The 20,808-nt window shown below is 47.0% G+C and overlaps 2 protein-coding genes and 1 long non-coding RNA gene across 3 annotated transcripts; 2 read left to right on the top strand and 1 right to left on the bottom strand.

The window, feature by feature from the left end:
• Positions 1 to 919: 919 nt before the first annotated feature.
• On the top strand, positions 920 to 4,514 carry LOC119309433 (keratin-associated protein 5-2-like). The gene is made up of 5 exons (XM_037585436.1): positions 920 to 1,370; positions 2,612 to 2,670; positions 3,239 to 3,283; positions 3,363 to 3,407; positions 3,689 to 4,514. Exons 1-5 carry the CDS (start codon positions 1,239 to 1,241, stop codon positions 4,293 to 4,295), a joined length of 888 nt encoding a protein of 295 aa, XP_037441333.1. The 5' UTR covers positions 920 to 1,238; the 3' UTR covers positions 4,296 to 4,514.
• Positions 4,515 to 4,796: 282 nt separating this feature from the next.
• LOC119309434 lies at positions 4,797 to 12,171 on the top strand. The gene is made up of 6 exons (XR_005150514.1): positions 4,797 to 5,538; positions 5,711 to 5,860; positions 7,768 to 7,835; positions 9,677 to 9,797; positions 9,962 to 10,147; positions 11,799 to 12,171. It is a non-coding gene; the product is annotated as an uncharacterized LOC119309434 (long non-coding RNA).
• On the bottom strand, positions 8,558 to 11,165 carry LOC119309432 (serine/threonine-protein kinase RIPK-like). The gene is made up of 4 exons (XM_037585435.1): positions 10,767 to 11,165; positions 10,534 to 10,669; positions 9,988 to 10,124; positions 8,558 to 9,474 (listed from the first exon to the last, which is right to left on the bottom strand). The coding sequence occupies exons 1-4, from the start codon at positions 11,163 to 11,165 to the stop codon at positions 8,824 to 8,826; spliced, it is 1,323 nt and encodes a 440-aa protein (XP_037441332.1). The 3' UTR covers positions 8,558 to 8,823.
• Positions 12,172 to 20,808: the final 8,637 nt, after the last annotated feature.

The following is a 20,808-nucleotide window of genomic DNA, read 5'->3' as shown; positions in this document are numbered from 1 at the left end:
TCCGAAATGGAACCACCCCTTCCTTCGTCCCCTCCCCTCCCTCGTGCGGCAGGCCGCAGCAGGCCCAGAGCGGCAGGCAGGCAGGCGCCGGAGAGGAGGAAGCGGCGAGGAGAGGCGCGGTGGGAGGGGACGAGCGGGGGGAAGGCATTGATTGATCCGGCCTGCCCGTTTCAAATCGGGCAACCCCGGTCGCTGCCACCGCTCTGCCGCGCCGGGGCCCCCCTCGCAAGTGCTACGGGCTACTACTACAACTGCTAGCCAGTAGCGAGCGCGCCCATCTTATCCTGGGCCCCCGGGCGGACGTGGACGCGTCAGTGTGTGTGTCAGTGTGGTTGCGTCTCTGTCCAAGCAAGCCCGATCGAGGGCCTCGTTCTGTCCCGTTGCTCCGCGGATGGCTTTTCCGTACCCCCGGCTCGGGGGACGCGCCACCCCGGCCACCGTCACGCTCGTGTGAGGTATACGTACTGCTAGTACGTGATGGCGTGCGTGGCGCTACTATTCCCCACTCGTCGCTGGCAAATTCAATTGATCACCCTGCAGCAGCCTTTTCCATCATCAAACTCGACACTATTTGCAATTGATCACTCCTGCTACCAAGTGTTTGAGCTCGATAATCATCGCTCCAACGTACTACTACTGGGGTATTGGTTTCCTTGGCATTACGGGCGGCTCCCTGTTGGGCTGGCTCGCGGTCATGGCCGCCCAGGCCAGCCCCCATACCGGGTGGGCGGGCGGACCCATCGCACATCGCCGGCACGGGACGGACAAGCGCAGGCAGAGGCTCACAAGTCACGAACCGGCCCGCACAGTCGCCTCCTGCGTCCTCCCTTGATCTTCTTTCTCTCTCATTAAACCCCACCCCACCCCTGTGGCTGCACTCGCACTCTCTCTCTAAACCCCACGCGCCCTGCTCCCTCCCTTTGCTATTATTGCCCGCGCAGCGCGAGCTATATGGAGAGACTCCTCGCCTCCGCCTTCATTTCACTTCCACCACCTGCTCTACTCTGCTCTGCTCCTCCCCAGCCCACGCCCCCGCCTCCATCTCCTCGCGTCGCACGCACGCACGCACGCACTCACCTGCGCTGCTCAGATTCATTATTACATCACCGCCGGCCAGTGCGCAACCACTGCTCCACCGCGCCTCCTGCTGCTAGCTGCCGCCCCGCCGCCGGCGCCTAATGCGGGCCGGTGGCTAAGCCTAAGCCCTCCAGTTCCGGGCGTGTAAGAGACAAAGAGACATGGGGGAGGGCGCGGTGGTGGTGCTGGAGGCGCCCAAGCCCAGGTCGCCGCCGAGGTACCCGGACATGTGCGGCCGCCGGCGCCTGCAGCTGGAGGTGCAGATCCTTGACCGCGAGCTCACGTTCCTCAAGGTCAGTCACGGCTGCGTTTCTCTGAATCTCTCTCTGACCACCGCCTCGGCCGCCGCGCTACTCACCGCTTCATTGCTCCTCCCTCTTCCTTTGACTTTGCTGATCCCATTTTTAAAACAAGATCCGATTTGCCTCTCGCTCGCTCATCTACTAGTAGACCCACTGGTAGCAGTAGCAGTTGGTGGTGAAGGTCGACGAACGCCACGTCGTTGTTTATTTTCTACCCTCCGTAGGTACGGTTAGGCTGTTCAATTCTTTATTAATCTACTGCTGCCTCTGCATCTGTAGCTAGTAGGGTTATTTATCTCGGCTGTGTTCTGGGGATTCGAGCCTAATGAGAGCTGCGAATGGGGAGGGGGGAGGGGAGGGGGAGGCGGCGTTGCTGCGTACCCCGGCGCAGACAATCCGGGGCCGGACAAGCGTTTGCCCTCTTTGGGTGTGCCATGGATGTACCTTTGTCGTGTTTGGTCCGTTCCTTGCGGGAAAAGAAGGCATGGGCAGTGACCAGTGATGATGATGATGACTGAGTGGCCCTGTCAGTTGCATGCATGTATGGAAGCGCTGTCGTGTCGCCGTTCTTGCTTGCTTGCTATGGGTAGTAGCCTGGGCACGGGCACGGCATGGCCCGTGGCCACGCATTATTCCGACGAGGGCTCGCTCGTGCGTTGATGGGCTGCCATCCAGCTTTGGGGCTTTTTATGTGGTAGATTTTGTGTTTTTCCATGGGGGAGAATAATACCCCCTTTTTTTTTTTTGTGAACACATGGTGCTCTGCTTTCAAGGAGCAGATTTCCGAAGGTGCTCAGGTGACGGGCTTCTTCTTTATGCCTTTGTGCTAGCAGTCGCTTTAGAATCATAGTAACTTTGTTTAAAGCAGGAGCTAGTCCAGTCCAGTCCAGACTATTATTGCTGCTTTTAAGCATCCATTTGCTAGCACTACCAAAGACAACCTTAATTTTGTCAGTCGATTTTCCATTTTATCGGTTATTCTCTCTTCTTGAATTATCTAGTATAAAACATCTGAGGTCCTACATAATATTTACAGTACCAATTCTCTGGTAATTTTCCACATTCATGCATATCAAAATGCAGAAAGATCTACTCCCTCCGTCCCAAAATAAGTGACTCAAAAATGACTCAACTTTGTACTAACAAGTTGACTCACTTTTGAGCCACTTATTTTGGGACGGAGGGAGTACTACCTATAGTGGGTGACTTTTGACATAAACACTGTTTCGCAGGACGAGCTACATTTACTTGAAGGGGCTCAACCAGTCTCACGTTCTGGTTGCTTGAAAGAGTATGTATACACCATCATCCTCGCTGCATTGCAAACTAGTATTCCAATTTAAAGTTGTACCAACTAATTAAGTTTAGGATTCTATGTTTTCTTTACTCTAGTATGCATGCAGTTGCCTGTTTCTGTCAAGTTGTTGCCATATGTATGGATTAGTCTGTATGTTGTACCTTCATACGGTTTCTATGTCAGTTTGGTCTCTGTAAATTTTTGTTTATCTGTTCCATATTCCAAACTTGAAGTCATGCTCTGAAAGCAGTACTCACCAGCAAACCCCACTTGCATCAGAACATCTATTATACGAGTTCATTTGGGAGTGACATTTCTTGGGTTTCATCCTTAAACGATATATTGCTCTTGAAGTTGAAATAGCTGAAATGGAGAGCTAAATGCTTGAGTGAACTCGAGCACAATTCTCTCGCAAAGCATTCTTTGCTTTGTTCATGGATAGAGCTAGCCCTTAATTTCTTATACATGTCGCCAGTATCCTCTCACAATGCTTTTATTTTGTCCATTGTTACAGCCTCTTTTTTTTATCATGCTGCTAATATCCGTGTACAATACTTTTCAGGGTAAACGAGTTTGTTGGTACAAAACAAGACCCGCTAATACCAATGTAAGTCCCTCTATACTCAAAACATCCTATTTCTTTGAAGCATGTGTAGTGTGTTTTTGACGGAACCAATTTTTTGCAGTAACAAAAGGAAGCACCGGTCCTGCCGTCTTTATTGGTGGATCAGGTATCTCTTCTCTCCTGTATTGCTTTCAGGCATTTAGTGGCAAGAGTATACAAGTTCTGGTAATAATTCAGCTGGGTCACAGAATCTGTCCCAAGAGAAAATGACATTGCAGTAGGAGATAACACTATGAAAGATACGTATTCATTTGTAATTCTGAATACTTGTTTTCAGATGGCATGATAGTTATTTGCCCAATGCTTGTAACCTATCGTAGGGACGCAGTATTCATCTGTTAGCTGAACCCGCCCAGGTCTAACTTGGGGCAAATGTTTTTCCTGCAGATCGAAACTGTGCATATGTGCTTCATGGCTGTGCTGCTCCTGCCAATGCCTACCAACCTGCAAAAGACCAAGGTGCTTCGACTGTTCATGCTGCGAGCCAAACTGCTCGTGCTGCAGCCTGAACTGCTGCAGCTGCTTCAGTATCCCTTCGTGCTGCAAACCAAGCTGTGGCTGCTTTGAGTGCTGCAGCTGCAGCAAACCACAGTGCTGCAGCAGCGGCTGTAACCCTTGCGGCGAGTGCAAGCCGGAGTGCGGCTCGTGTTCCGGCGGCGGCTGCTGCGGCGACAGCAGGCCAAGCTGCAGCTGCTGCGGCGAGCAGTGCTGCTCCTGCCCTCGATGCACAGGCTGCTTCAGCTGCTTCAAGGTCCCCAAATGCTCGTGCGCGCAGTGCTTCAACTGCCAGTCGTCGTGCTGCAAGGGGCAGCCGTCGTGCTTCAGGTGCCAGTCGTCGTGCTGCGACAAGGGAGGCTGCTGCAGCGGCGGGTCGTGCCTGAGCTGCCCGAAGCCGTCGTGTCCGGAGTGCTCCTGCGGGTGCGTGTGGTCGTGCAAAAACTGTACAGACGGATGCCGATGCGCCCGGTGCTGTGCTGGCGGGTGCCTGTGTTAAGTTAGGCCACATGGTGTCAAGCCTTTCTCTCTTTTGGTAGTAGTTGTCTTTGTGCTTGCTGTTTAAGCCTCTGTTTGGGTTCGTTCGGGGCCTTGACGTATGGTGGTGTTTCACATGTAAAGAAATAACTTGACCTCCGGATCACAAGGCGGAGTGAAGTAGCTCTAGTATCAGTAGCCAAGTTATATATATTGGTGATGCACATTGTCAACCATTTTACAGGGATTTTCTTTTTCTTTTTTTTATTCATGAGACACATTTGCATTATGATCGCTAAAAAAACTAATCATGATCACTTTCATCACTGTTAAAAAAATGATTATGATCATTTTCATGGTTTTGAGGAAAAACACGACCAGTTTTATGGCGTCACGCGGCGCCGTGCTCCGTGACGAAATCATAGAAACTTCACCGGATTTTCCACTGTTTCTTTACTCGACTCGAGAAGGCCTTGAAATGCAGGCGGCAGTCGCACCGGCCGCCCGGCCCTGCCTTTCGTTTTCAGGAGGAAACTGGCACTTGCCGCGAGCCAGAGTCACTCGCTCCCCCACTCTTATTCACTGACCGTTGGGCCCAGGACTAGGCCAGGCCCACGAGTCAGTCAGTTTGTGCGGAAGCGCGGCGTTGTCGCCCGTGTCGAGATCGGCCGGCGCCATTAGCACGAGTCGCTGCGACCGTGCGACGTCGCCGCCGGCGCGAGACGGGAGGCGCTTTGCTTCCCATGGAGTAGTATAAACAGCCGTCGCCAGTCGCATTCCATCCGCAGACGAGGGAACAATCCACACATCTTCCAGTGCTGTGCCTGCCGTCGAACCCGCCGCCGGCGCCCGCGACGATGCCTGACCAGGAGGCGCCCACCCAACTCCCCCACTCCCCCGCCGGGACCCATCCCCCGGCAACGCCGACACAGCCACCTCCACGAGCCGCTGCGGCCAGCGCTGGGAGATCGCGTCTCCTCCACCTCGCATTCCTCTGCGTGGTTCGTGGATTCCTTTGTGGCAGCCGCTGAGTCCTGCCTGCCCGCGTCCGCCGTCGCCGCCACGGTCCTGCTCCTCGCGGCGTGCTTCCACCTCACGCTCCACCTCGTCCACTCCTTCGCCGTGCCCTGCCCCCCGCCCCCCGCCGTCACCGCCGTGGCGAAGGCCGTCACTGTTGGGGTAGGGGTCGCTTCGTGCCTTCACGGTGCCTGTGGAGCTCCCCAGGGTTACACAACAGCTTATAGCTGAACGAGGCTCGGCTTCGGGTATGTTGTTTCTGTGGTGTAGGTGCTGCTTTCATTATACTGTTACTGCTGTAATTATTGTGAAGGAAATATATCAGAAATTGGCAATAGAAGGCTCTCCATTCAAGTCATCAAGTGCCATAAGACATCGATTTGTTTCCTTGCCGGTGGTGTCTGACCTGTTTATTATCAGTAGGATCGATTCTAACAAGTCACACACTGTATTCAAGAGAAGGGGAAAAACATGTTGGACCGCCAAATATGTTCAAGTATATGCAATCGAAATTTGGGTGACACCTTTGTGATGTCCATTTCAATTTGGCACAATCATCGACCGACGACAGTAAGAAATTACCCTTTATTTTGAAGTCAGCTTACCTTTACAGTTTACATGTTTTACATAAAAGAATTTAGAGCTAGCAGAACAAGAGAAAATTTTTGATTCAGAAAATGAAAATTAAACCAATAGCAATCAAAGAATTGTGTGCGAACCTAATTCCCTGCATATTTTTTTCAGTATATTTTGTTTCAGATATTAACTATTGTATAATTTTGTGGCTGAATTCAGTATCGTTCTGCTGACTTGTATGATTCTTACATATTTTAATGAAAATATTTTCCGTTATTCCTTGGGAAACCTTAATTTCCAATAGCTCAGTGACAGGATAGTTCTTAGTTCATAGGGAGATGGCACAAATTACTCTGAAGATAAATGTTTCGATTTTCATAGCATCTATAAGAAGTATGCATGTGATATCTTATAACCGTTTGTTTTTTCCATACCTAAGTGAAACTTCAAGGTCAACACATAGTAATTATTCTACTCCTTATACAGTGTAGCCTAGACAAGCTCTTAACTCCAAGAACAGTAATGCTGTTTCAGAATGATGATGCATAGATCACTTTAGCATTTAAGGTACCAACTTTATAATGTTCCTCACTAGAAGTCAAGCTATAAAATAAGTTGCTAAAATCTTTCCAATTGCACTAAGCTGTGCCATTTGCTATATCAATAAATATATCACCAGTACAAATAGCCATCGTAACTAAAAGTGCTTCTGTGTAGATGATGTCTAATAGCACAATAGGTATAGGTCCTTCCGGTATGAAAGTGCCTCATGCATTTAAGTTACTGGCTACAACCGAAGTTCTCTACACGTACAGACAGTTTGTATCCTGTATGAACTGGGATGCTCTACGTGTGATCTCACTCCTTCAACATGTCTGTTTAAATTTAATAAATATGTACAATTGCTTTGTGCTTTCACTCTTTATCACATTGACAGTGTTATCAGAAGTTCGACTTTTGTATGTACAACAATGAAGCACCCTGGTCATAAGCCCCGACTTAGATACATATCGCATATTTTTTTGTAAAGCTGCTGGAGTTAATATTTAAAGATTGAACCTTCCATTCTGTAGCAACAATTTTCTTGATTGAGCTATATTATCACAGAAGAACATCGTATCTGTTCTTTCTGAACCACGAAGAACTCTAAGTTTGATGCATCAGGACATCAGGGCGGCAAATTTAGTGCATTCCTACTTATGGTCATGTTTTAATGAATGAGCCACTTGTATACTTGGAATGCATTTCTGATCCTCTGTTTCATGATCCAATCCTGGCACCTGAGACTGACTAGCCTCATCAATTGCACTTTTAAGGAAAATTGCTCATGGCATTCTGTTCACACCTTGCATTCGCATCCTACAGAATCATCCTTGTGCAATCAATCCTGCAGTTTGATTCCTATTGATTTGCATATCTGTCAGATTTTTACTTGATTGGGTATCTGATGGCATCATTGTCTGGTGATAATGGTGTACACTTAGGTTTTCACTTCATTCTGTTATGTGTCATTTTCTATATGTTATTCTGAAGACGAAAACAATGCCAAATCACATGGAGCTTGGCATGACAAGTACATCAGAGATTGTGCACGACTCTTGTATTTTTTTTCATCCCCTGTTTTCTCTGGACGTTCCTGATTAGAGCAGAAACATGATATTCTACAAATGATTCTGTTGTATGAGTGCTATATAGGTGATGTGATATTGAACATTTGGAGTACTCCTTGCCTTGGTCTTGGTTTCCAGATGCTCCGATGATGGGCTCCCAAAATTCTCTTCAAAATTTATTTGCAGTTCTTTTTTCAACTCAAGGCTTCTCAATTATAGTTTTTGCATATATGATTCATTAAGATTGATGTCCTATCAGATACTGATGATTTATGTATATCTTGTAAACAGATGCGTAACAAACCTTCAGTTCTGGTGGTTGCATTCCTATTGGGTTATCTCTTGTCTCAGCTGGACGGGTGAGACTTAATTTAAAGAAACATGCATTTCAGTTAATCTATTGTCATGTAGCTAGCTTGCCAAACGTTCTTCTGTACAGTTTCACAGTTGAAGCTTATTATTGCAAAGCTGATGTTGACTTGACCTTAGTCCTTTTGTGTCAACCTTCAATATGTCAGGTCACATGTACTTGCCCATCCCCCAGCATTTATATTTACTGATAAACATGTGCTCGGTCCAGCTTGCCAGTATTAAGTATTAACTAACACCATCAACATTAACTTGTCACAGTGTAGTTTCATGTTGCATTGTTTTTTCTATTTTCTTAAAGAATCACAAAAGCCTTGCATGCAATTTTTTCAAGTACACATTTCACTTTCTTAAAGAATCACAAAAGCCCTGCATATCAATTTTTTCAAATACTCATTTCATTTGCAAACAATGGACGATGTTGAACCAAAATTTATGCAAATGAAAGAAGCATTGGGCATCCCTTTGAACTAGACCATTGATTTGTAAACAACATCTTGATCACTCCTCTGGCATTTTGGTTTTCGGCACGGTTTCCCTCATAAACAGGGTCAATTTGTTTAGGTTTTTGATCCGGTTTTCCTTATAAACTGGATCAGTCCTCAGGCATTTTGGCCACTTTGAGTAATATATTCAGGTGGGGGAACTCCCCCCACCCCCCCTCCCGGTGATTCTAAAAAAAACATCTTGAACAACAATCCTTGAGAAAATCAAAACCGGACTTTTCTCACACTGTTTTGCATCCCTATATTTATCCAACACCCATTGTCACTATCAAGAAGAAAGGTGGGCCTAAGTCCCCTGAGACCTTTCCAAAAACTATAAAGAAGAAAAGAAACACAATCCACAAATCCGAAACAAACAAACCGATGTGACATTGTATCACATCTCTATGATATGTACATACCATTCTGTCCTACGCACTTCCCTACCTTAGTCCTATGCCCCCCTCTCCCGATTGTAGCTCGACGACCTTTGTTACCGCCGCTGTGCACCGGTGAATCCGGTAATGAGCCCATCGCCGCGGCGGAGCACAATGCCGGCATGGATTGCTGAGTCGGGGTACTTCTGCCGGTGCCTGTCTTGATGGTTCTGGCGTGGGTGCTGGTGCTTCTCCTCGACCTCCACCTTCATGTCCACTACCTTGTCCTCGTCCACAATGACTGTGAACACAAATGGGCCCACAGGGAAGAAGTCTTCCATGCCGAGGACGGGCTCGAGGGCCTTGACCACCTCCCTCATGGTGGGCCTAGACTTTGGGTTCTGGCTGAGACACTTGTATGCCACCAGTGCTGCCACCTCGGCGCCTTTGCATGAGTATTGGCACTCGAGAGCTGGGTCCATGACTTTATACAACCTGTCAGAGCGCTTGAGGTATGGTCTAGCCCACTCGACCAGGTTCTGTTCCCTGAGTCGCCGTGCACGGTCCACTGATCGCAGCCCAGAGAGGAGCTCCAGGAGCACCACACCAAAGCTATATACATCGCTCTTGGCGGTCAAGTGGCCTGTCATGATGTACTCTGGCGCTGCATAACCATGCGTCCCCATGACACGTGTTGTCACGTGTGTCGCGTCGCCCTGAGGCCCATCCTTGGCCAGCCCGAAGTCGGACAACTTGGTGTTGTAATCCTGAAATCAAGCATTGAAATTTTGTTAGGGAAATAGCACGAAGAGAAATACAATGCGTTACAAGCTGAACAATTTGTTCAAAGTAGATGTAAGGTAAATATATGTGCACAATTGTACTACTGTTCGTGAATTACTAATCTGTAGGTGTTTCAGTGAACTGACATTGATTGCTAAATGTATCTCAATTAATTGGATTCCTCAGATTTGGCATTCATCCAAGAATCTTCAGAGTTTCAGTCAGGTCAGAGCTGCCCATAACACACTGGGCCAGCTAAGTTCAGAAACATGGCATCTTGGATGGTTCAACTGGTCAAAAGCTAAAGGTTGGAAATTAAGATTTGAGATCAAATTATATTTGGTTTTTCAGACACTTTTGTAGTAATTCCAGCATAAGAGGTGTGAAGTTGTGTTCGATCCCATTTGCTGGAAACCACTACTACAGTTCCCAAATGACAATCCTTTTCAAAACTGCCTCTTTACTTTACAGAAAGTCTGAAGTTACGGGTGGCTTACCGAGTCGAGCAAGATGTTGGAGGCCTTGAAGTCGCGGTAGATCACCGGCGGGTCGGCATCGTGGAGAAAGGCAAGGCCCTTGGCCGCGCCGACAGCGATCTTCATCCTTGTCATCCACGGGAGAGAGCCATTGGTACCTGAAGATGGTAGGATGTTTCAGGTCAGTTTCCTCCTCCACGTTGACCAAGAGTTGTAGTAACTTGCAAGCACCAGGAAGTTGGTAGGATAAATAGTTTTTTAATCCAAAATATCCAGTATCCCTTTTTAGTAAATATCCAATATCCACATTCATCTGATTTTAAAAAGAGAAAGTGTGTGTTGTTCTTTTGGAAGGCAGAGAGCAGCTCAGCTATCCTCTTGACTTAGAGAAAAGAAACTTCAGGGGACAAGAACAGCTCATCACTGATGGACCAGATGGCACTCGTACGTGCCCAGATTTCCAAATTAACACATTTCTTTATCTTGCTGGTCTCGAGAACCACCAAACGTATCACTAATCCTCAGAATGATCAATTGACAGCAGAAAGCAGTGAAGAAGTAACTCACTCTTGAAGAGGTGCTTCTCCAGGCTCTCGCCGCTCATGAACTCGTAGACCAGCATCCGGTGCTCGTCCTCGTAGCAGTAGCCGATCAATTTCACCAGGTTCTTGTGCCTCAGTTGCCCAAGGAAGAAAACCTCAGCCTGCAAGAGCAAGCCACATAGTAAGCTAGCTGTTCATTGACCAAGCTTCGAATTGATCTGCTGGCGCGTGCATTGTCAAACTCTGTTTGGCACTCACCAGCCACTCCTTGTGGCCCTGCGTGCCGCAGTCCAGGTCGAGGTACTTGACGGCGACGGCCTGCGCGGCCAGCCCGGGTCGGAGCTTGTCGTCGACGTCGCCTTTGTAGACCGGGCCGAAGCCGCCGCAACCGAGGTAATTGGCGCGCGAGAAGCTCCCGGTCGCCGCACGGAGCTCGGCGTAGGTGAAGGCGTGCAGGTTGGAGCCGGACAGCGTGATCGACAGGTCCTCCGGGGACAGCGTCCCCGACGAGCTGAGGCTCTTGAACGACATCCTCGACGACGACCTCGGGCAGCCTTTCCCCCTCCGCCCGATCCGCCGCCTGCAGTCGTCGTCGTCGTCCGCCACTCTGCCACCGGCGACGCAGCACGAGAACGGGTTCCAAGATTTCGCGGCCATGGCAGGAATATATCAATATCGTGTAGGATCAAGAATGTTTCCCGCCACCCGGGGGCTGTGAATGCAGGGGAGCTCGGGCGCGGGAGAAGGTCAGGTGAGCAGGAGTGGAGAGAAAGAGAAGGCGGGTCTCGGCTTGGGTGGAGGATGGAGTGGCCGGCCAGGCCTTTATATAAGTGTGGAGTGCGGGCCTCGACCCTAACGTAGGACTGCGATGGAGCAAACAGGGCAAGGGAGGGAAGGGAATGTGGTGGTGGTGGTTGGTGGCGCGAACGGCTCGCCCCTCCCTCCCAACGGACCTGAGTTTCTACCAGCGACACGACGTAGGTTTTCATTCATGGAGTTGACTCAAACCTTCTTCGTGGGAACGAACATGGGTGGATCAAAGTGACGGGCATGTCACACCGCGGTTTCATATACCAAATCGAACCGCGGGTTCGCGTTTATATGGTGAAAAGTTTGTTCCGGGGTGGACCATCGGACGTAGGCTAGGATGATTAAATTGACTATTCAACTTCGCAGGTTAATTCGGTTTAGTGTACGTGGTTTTGCGCTACTGTCGCCGTGGGTTTATGCTACAGCTGCCTTTAGCCTTTTTTTAAGCCCTGACCGTGTAACAGTTGCTTCAATTTGCAGGAACGAGTGAACGACTGGTCGAACCGTACCTGAAATAAAATTGACAGAAAGCGCAGGGCCTTTTAGCTAAACCATTCACCTTGGGAAATTCCAATTTGGACTTTGTGCAAGCCGTTCTGGTGAAAAGTAGAGTGAGTTGCTCTAGGGACTGGAAGTTTCAAGATCAACAAACACAGAAGAAGAGAACGGCCTGGTAAGCTGAATATTTTTTCTTATAAACACCCGAGTTGTTACTACCTGTATCTTTAAGAAATAGGCGAAATTCAAGGTAGCACACCCGTTTTACCGGTCAAAATTATACGTTACTCCGTTTTACCGAGTAAACATGATAGAAGTTCCACAGTAGTCCAAAGCCAAAACAGAATTTCGCTTACTTTTTTTGCAGTCAATTTTGCTTACTTTAGTAGGTAGTGCAGATTAATACAGTTTAGATTAGTCATGGCTATAGAGAAAAAAACACGTTGGCTTATTTTGTCGGGAGCCGATATAATTGTGTAGACTGGCAAGAATATGAATATCGTAAATTTTACACACATGAACCATATGTAGTCATTTTGGGAATAGACACATGTAACCATAATTATCTTAAGCAGTGTACAATTCGGCTAGAGTAAACTACGGATGTTGCTTTTTTGTTGGCCCTTGTGTGGTAACAGTAGAAGTGCACGCAGCCTTTGTGCATAATCATCGCATTCGACGCCGTGTAAGTCGTGCCGGAGAGGATTAGGATTGAGCAGGCCGACGTGGTCTACGTACAGCGGAGTAGGGGTTCAACCGGGAATCTCCTTTTGCCGGATAATGCCATGCGGTGCAGACAGGGGGAGTGTTACCATCAGAATGTTTTACAAGTAAACTCAATCCTTCTTCTTTCTCAGGTTACTGTGTGCCTCTTTGCTACATGTAGATTAACTAGATTTGCTGCCTGGTCTTAGCTCACCCTTTCCATCCTTGCTATCAAATTATCAAGTGGCCCAACTGGTAGAACCTTAGCCGGTTTGAAGCTAGTTTTCTGCCCAATCCTAGTTGCATATTAGGCGAAGGAATGCGATCCCTAGAGTCTAGAGATGTATAGCCTCATTGATTCACAAGATTTTTAAAACGCAGGAACAAGAAAATACAAAATTGAAGTGGCATGCCCACTTAATCCTATACATAGGATTAACAAACCACAAGATTTTGGTAGTACCGACGTTGTTGTAACAATGTTGACGTGCTCTGGACTCTATTTATTTCGTGTAGCAGTTGTACAACTTGATGCTTTGGTTGCTTCATGGTCTCATGGATCATCATGAAGTTCATGTCCGAAGAACTTGTTAATAATAAACCTGAAAACTGTTGTCCTTTAGTTCCACAAGACACCGGATGCAGCTGCATGCCCGTACCAATATCCGAACCACCCTAGGCACAGAATCTTTCACCAATTATATAGGACATCTTATAAGTAGTCGGAGGCTAGCGAACATCCTGTCCATCGCTAGAAAGACAAAGCGAATCATGAGGCCACATGCCCTATCTTGTAAACAAACCCGAAGAAGTCCACGTGTAGGTGCTCTAATCTCTTGGCTCTGTCTTGTCTCCCTGCAAGTTGAATTCAAATGTCTCCAAGATGTCGTATCGGCTCACCGCCGTTTCACATAAAAACAGCCTAGATAGGTCACACGTTTGCAAATGTTATCTCAATTCTTGCTCCAGAGGACTGTTTTAATTAGCCCACAGTGCCTCTTAGAATAAGTCAATTGTCGAAACTCGCCCTTCCGAGAAAATGGCAGGAAAAGGAAGAGAAGCCACGCAAGAAGGTCTTTTCGTGCCCAGGTGATGAAAGAAACGTTCCGATGCGCTGTTCAATGCCTGCGTTGCCCAGCGATCTCATGTGCTCGATCATTCAACGGAAATGATTCTTAAATTATTTTATTTGAGGCTGAGGTGCTCCGGCGGACTAGGGTTAATACCCGTCTTCTGTTTCTGGATTGTTCTTCCCTCTCTGAATTCCTTTCTAGATTCTTCTTTTACTCTTGGTCGGGGAAGAGTATTTACCATCACCCGCGAAGAAGAAGAGGAGTTTTTACAAGGTCGGTAGCGTTATGGCAACGACAATCTACGGTCTGGGATGGTGAAAGGTCTTGCAGTGTCTACATGCAGCGACGGTAAAAACGTGCTTGATTACCATGTCCGGTCAGACGTCCACGGCTCCGGTTGGCCTGCGTTGCACCGAGCGTCTGAGACGGTGGCCCTTTTCTTTTTTCTCTCCATGACGATAATGGATGGATGGATGCACCGGCCAAACCAACAAGGCACTCATTAGTCATTACCGGACCCCAGGGGACACTGACAGCGACCATTCCAAAGTCCAAAGGTAGTACCTTCTGTGTATCCGGGATCCAGCCAGGCATCCAAAATCCAGTTAACAATCCTTTCGAAAAGATGCACGAGCAATATTGTACAATATGTCGGATGCCAACAAGAGGTTCAGGGCCTGTTTGGTTTGTGACTAACTTTGTCAAAGATTGCCACACCTAAAGTTAGGCAAGTTTGACCAACTTAGGTGAGTGTTTGGTTCAAGCCACATCTTAGGCAAGCCCCACTTGGGCCGCACATAGCATACACATAAAAAATATGGCAAGATTCCCTTAGGCTTGCCAACTTGTGGCTTTCATTTGATGAACTAACCTTAGGCAAGCTTGACAACAATGTGTGGCAAAGTATGGCAATGCTAGGCCTAGAACCAAACAACCCCTCAGTTTTTGTTGGTGAGAGAAAGCAAAGGGATTCAGATGAACAGTTGCAACTTGCACCGCTTTCTATCCAGACGCCACGCCTCCACGCGCGCTCCGGACGCAAGCGACCACGCGGCGCACGAGCCACTCGGTCGGGCCGACGGCAGAGCAGCTAGGCGACACCATCGGGAGTCAATTACAATCCCTCTCCGGCCTTTTTACCCCCGCTCCTCCTAGGCGAGGCGGGGTGGCACGGGAGGAAGCGTACGAGCGTACACGCTACACGGTCGGCGGTTCGCCCGTCGCTGGCAGCGCACTCGGACACGTGGTTGGCCGTCGGGCTCCCCGGCCCCGCGGAGCGGCGCACCGGCGTGCCGGAAAAGCTGCCGGTGGCCGGACGTGCGTGAGATCCCAGGGCTGGCATCGGGGCCGATTATTCTTCCTCTTCCAGCAGGTGAGGTGACCTCGAGCCCGCCGTATCCTGGGCCGTATCAGGCCGGACGTTTTACACGCCGTCCACGCCGTCCGAACGATGGAAACCGATTAGTACCACTAGAATTTACAAATGGCGTCGTGTCCACGCCGTCCGAACGATGGAAACCGATTAGTACTACTAGAATTTACAAACGGCGTCGTGTCGTTGTCGGGGCAGGGCAGGAGGAGGCGACGGATTCTCGTGCGTGCGTGTGTCGCATGGCGTGGGAAGCTGCCGAAAAGAGTGGATGGATTTCGTGTACTCCCAGACTCCACTGCTACTACGTGCGCACGACACTGCGACGTGCGGTGCGGGTGGGAGCAGGAGGACGCCGTAACCTGATCGAACGCTAGCAGATCGTGAGCCGATCGAGCAGCCGCATACCCCCCATTCCGGGCTCTGGCGCCGCCGCGGGCCTGCCACCGGGAGAATGGGACCAAGCCAGGAAAAATGGGTCGGCAAACATCAAAGTACAATAAACTTGCCATAACATGCCAATTAATGGTGTCATTAAAATCTGATTTGAGATGCTCTTATACATTTCTTTTTTTTCCTTTTTTGGTGTCAACTGACACTGACAGACACCAATGGCTCTGCCCTGGACCCGTCACTGGCGGCAGCACCATCGCGCTCTGCCATGCTGTTGCAAAGGATAGACTTCTCATTCCGTGGATATTTCGCGTCTGCTGAACCTCCTTTTGATTTTGGGAGGAAAAGGGGCACGCCCCATGTACTTTTGTCAATCGGCGCCCTCCCTTGTCTCCTCCTGGATCCAGCAAATATCTCGAGCCTCCTGACAAGTGTTCGGCAAGGCACGGTGCTGTGCTGTCTAAAACTTATCTGGCTCCAATGCTTTCTCTCCTCTTCAGCTCAATCTTACATTACGTACGTGTCAGAGGTCGCTGTGGCGTCCGAGCTGCATGCAAGAAAATATCTCCGGGACAAACGGACTCCAAAATATCTTCCATGCCGTGAAATTATAAAGAACAACTTTGCTATTTCACATCTAGATATGAATTAGTTATCTCACATCTCTAGGCGTTAGATGTACATATCAAGATTCGTGTTTTTTTGCATTTACGTACGTAGTTTCCAAATTCTTTGGAAACGGAACCTCCACGTACCTAGTTGTCGCGTTTCTTGTTTGCTGTTACCACGGAGCAAGCCTCCGGCGCTGCTTTGTGTGGGCGTTTTTCTTTTCTTTTTTCTTCATTGATTTGTGTAGTGGGCTTTTGTAGTATGTTCGGCCGGGTGTCATTTTTCCTTTTCTTTTTTCGTTTTGAGCGGATCCTGTGGTGTGGTAGTAATGGGGAAACGGTCGCAACGTTACTTTAGTCTTGTTTTATTTTTTTGTTTGTGTTTTCTATGCATTTCTGAATGTGTTTTGTTTATAAAGCTACTGTTACTTTTCTTTCTTTTGTTGTGTTTTCATTATATACTAACCATGCAGCTATACACATGTCCCTCTATGCGTGGTAGTATGCGACGCGATCAAACTATGATTGATTATGTCACATCTAAATTGTACACCACACGCTTCTGTCGATGTGCCTCGTGCGCTAGTGCTCTCGTCGGGTTGTTTTCTTTATCAGTTTTGCTATTTCACATCTGTAGCTATCTCTCATCTAAGTCTAGAGCCTTTGAATCTTGTCCCTCTTTAAGATTCGTGCAAATGTGTTTGTCTCGTTGTTGTGCTTGTTTGTGGTGCATTGTCTCGCGCGCCACCGTGTCCAGGTCGATGCTAGTTGTGGCTGGGCCGTTGTTTGTTTTCTTTCGCGACTGTAGTGCATGCGCTGGTCTTGGAGTTGGCTCACGACTGTGTTTTTTTCTTTTTTCCTTTTTTTTTCATTTGTGTGTTTCAAATTCGTAAACTTTTTTAAATCAATCTTTTCTTATTTTTATTTTTTCTCTTTTCCTTTTTCCTTTTTAACTTTTTTAAATCCATGAATTTTTCTTATCCCCCTTATTGAGTGTTCACCACCAAACAAGGGTTGTCTTTTTTCTTCTTTCAGTTGCAAGTCCACTCCCAACTTGTAACTGGGTCCGATCTTTTTTATCCCAGTTGAAATCACACCCTAGACTTGTAACTAGGCCTCGTCATTTTTTTGTCTCATTTGCAAATCCACCCTCAACTCGCAACTGAGGTCTGTAACTTTTTTTTGTCTCAGTTGCAAGTCCATCCTCGACTCACAACTGTGGCCCAACATATTTTTGTTCCAGTTGCAAGTTCACAATTGCAAATCCACCCTCGACACCCAACTGAGGCCTGACCTTTTTTCCAATTGCCAGTCCACACTCGACTTGCAACTGGGGTCCTACCTTTTATAGTTTCAAGTCCACACTCGACTGCAACCGGGGTCCAGCCTTCTTTTTACAGTTGCATGTCCATAATCGACTCGCAACTAGGGCCCGACCTTTTTTTTCAGTTGCAATCCCACCCTCGACTCGCAACTGGGGCCCGAACTTCTTTCTGTCTTAGTTGTAAGTCCGCCGTTGACTTGCAACTAGGGCTCAACACTTTTTTTACCCTAGTTGCAAGTCCATCGTCGACTCGCAACTGAACCAAAGATTTTTCCTAGTTGCAAGTCCATCCTCTACTCGCAACTAGGCCTTGAGAATTGTTTTGTCCTAGTTTCAAGTCCACCGTTGACTCGCAACTGAACCGATTTTTTTTCCTAGTTGCAAGTCCACTTTCGACTCGCAACTTGGCCCTGAGAATTTTTTGTCCTAGTTGCAATTTCATCATCGACTCGGAACTGAACCAATTTTTTTTCCTAGTTGCAAGTCAACCCTCGACTCGCAACTAGGCCTAGAGAATTTTTTTGTCCTAGTTACAAGTCCACCCTTGACTCGCAACTCTGCTCCGACCTTTTTTTTGTTTCAGTTGCATGTCCACCCTTGAATCGCAACTGATGTCTGACCTTTTTTGTCCTAGTTGCAATCTCCCTCTCAACTCGTAACTAGGGCCCGACCATTTTTTGTCCCAATTGCAGTCGCACCCTCGACTTGCAACTACGACCCGACCTTTTACTTTTCTTTTAAATTTATTTTTGTTAAATTTCTAAAAATGTTTTTCAATGTATGATTTCCTTAAATATTATTATATTAATTTTTATTATTTGGTCACATCTTTGGTTTTCACTGGTTTTTTCTTTTCATTCTCTTTTTGTTTGTTTCTTTCGCGGTTTTCTTTCTTTCTTTCTTGGGTTCTACTGCTTTCATTTTTTGCATTGGTTCCTTTGTTTTTTTTCGGGTTTCATTGTTTCTTTCTTGATATATATGGTTTTTTTGTTTTGCTTTATTTCTTTCTTGGTTTTCATTGTTTTCTTTCTTTTTCATAGGTTTTCTTTGGTTTCCATTTTCTTTGCTTTTCTTTATTGGGTTTCTTCATTTTTCTTTGTTCTTTTGTCGATTTTCATCGGTTTATCTTTTTTAACATATGTGAACTTTTGTACTACACACTCTTTTTTTGCAGGTGTTGTGATACACATTTAACATTTTTTTGTATACATCAGAAACATATTATATATACATGTTTAACTTTTTGACATACATGATTAACACTTTTTCCTTCTTTATTTTTTTAAATTCATGATTTTTTAAAACTAATTTAGCAATGTCCTACCATGTAGTAGTTAACAGCCCAGTACTTTAATCACTGGATGCACTCACTAGTCCCATTACACCAGCATGTAAGGTACTGTAGCGCAGCCAAGCACCAGCATTCATGGCAACTATAGCAAAAGAGCGCAACACCAAAATATAAAGATATTGTAGCATTTTGTATTTTTCTTCACTGCATCCTACTGTAGTTCGATAGCGATGCTCACGAGCCCGCCGCACGGGACGGTCGTTGTGCGGCGTGCACTATTTGAATTTAATTGCGTTTTTTTTAAAATGTTCGCAATTTTCAAATGTGTCCACACTTTAAAAACTGTTCATGGATTAAAAAATATCATGTTTGAAAAACTGTTTATGAAGAAATTGTTTGGAATGCCAAATTTTGTCTTATTTTTCAAAAATGTTTGGAATTACAAATTGTATTCCTATTTAAAAAATATTTTTCGAAAATTTTAAATTACTTGGGTTTTGAAATATATTCAACATTTTTAATTTGTACACAATTTGCAAAAAAAAGGTTTCAAAAGTTTTCAAAAAGTCTTATAATGTCGATGCTGTATTACATTATTTAAATTCCACGTTTTGTAAAAGACAACAACAGTCATTGGCTGGAGTGGTAGGAGCTGCCGTTTCTGTGTGCGTGGTGCAAAGTTCTACTCCTATGAAAGCACTAACTAGATTGATTTTTCTTGCCATGGGAGAAGTGCTTAGCTTTGGGTTTAATCTTGCGGCGTCCTTTCCCAGTGACAGTAGGGGCAGCAAGGCACGTATTGTATTGTTGCCATCAAGAATAAAAAGATGGTTTTTTTATCATATTACTTGAGTTAATTCCTCTACATCATGTCGTCTTGCTTAATACGTTACTCCATTCTTTATGAGCTTAATGCTCTAGATGCATGGTAGATATCGGTCGATGTGTGGAGTAATAGTAGTAGATGCAGGCAGAAGTCGGTCTACTTGTTGGAAATGTGCCCTAGAGGCAATAATAAAAGCATCATTATTATATTTCCTTGTTCATGATAATTGTCTTTTATTCATGCTATAATTGTATTATCCGGAAATCGTAATACACGTGTGAATACATAGACCATAACATGTTCCTAGTGAGCCTCTAGTTGACTAGCTCGTTGATCAACAGATAGTCATGGTTTCCTGACTATGGACATAAGATGTCACTGACAACGGGATCACATCAGAATGATGTGATGGACAAGACCCAATCCTAAGCATAGCACAAGATCGTGTAGTTCATTTTGCTAGAGCTTTTTCAATGTCAAGTATCTCTTCCTTAGACCATGAGATCGTGTAACTCCCGGATACCGTAGGAGTGCTTTGGGTGTACCAAACGTCACAAAGTAACTGGGTGACTATAAAGGTGCATTACAGGTATCTCCGAAAGTGTCTGTTGGGTTGACATGGATCGAGACTGGGATTTGTCACTCCGTATGACGGAGAGGTATCTCTGGGCCCACTCGGTAATGCATCATCATAATGAGCTCAAAGTGACCAAGTGTTTGGTCACAGGATCATGCATTACGGTACGAGTAAAGTGACTTGCCGGTAACCAGACTGAACGAGGTATTGGGATACCGATGATCGAGTCTCGGGCTTGTAACGTACCGAATGACAAAGGGAATACTATACGGGGTTGATCGAATCCTCGACATCGTGGTTCATCCGATGACATCATCGAGGAGCATGTGGGAGCCAACATGGGTATCTAGATCCCGCTGTTGGTTATTGACCGGAGAGCCGTCTCGGTCATGTCTGCGTGTCTCCCGAACCCGTAGGGTCTACACACTTAAGGTTCGGTGACGCTAGGGTTATTAGGAAGACTTGTATGCGATTACCGAAATTTGTTCGGTGTCCCAGATGGGATCCCGGACGTCACGAGGAGTTCCGGAATGGTCCGGAGGTAAAGATTTATATATGGGAAGTTGTCATACGGACACCGGAAGGTTTCAGAGGCATATCGGTATTGTACCGGGGCCACCGGAAGGGTTCCGGGGGTCCACCGGGAGGGGCCACCCCTCCCGGGGGGCCACATGGGCCGCGTGGGGCAGGAGCCAGCCCCTGGAGGGCTGGGCGCGCCTCCCCCCCTTGGGCCCATGCGCCTAGGGTTGGGGGGGGGGACCCTAGAGGGGGCGCCCCCCTTGCTTGGGGGGCAAGTTCCCCCTCCCTGGCCGCCGCCCCCCTTTCT

Source organism: Triticum dicoccoides, chromosome 5B (genome assembly GCF_002162155.2).
Source record: "Triticum dicoccoides isolate Atlit2015 ecotype Zavitan chromosome 5B, WEW_v2.0, whole genome shotgun sequence".
Classification (NCBI taxonomy): Eukaryota; Viridiplantae; Streptophyta; class Magnoliopsida; order Poales; family Poaceae; genus Triticum; species Triticum dicoccoides.
This window is presented reverse-complemented; position numbering and strand designations above follow the sequence as displayed.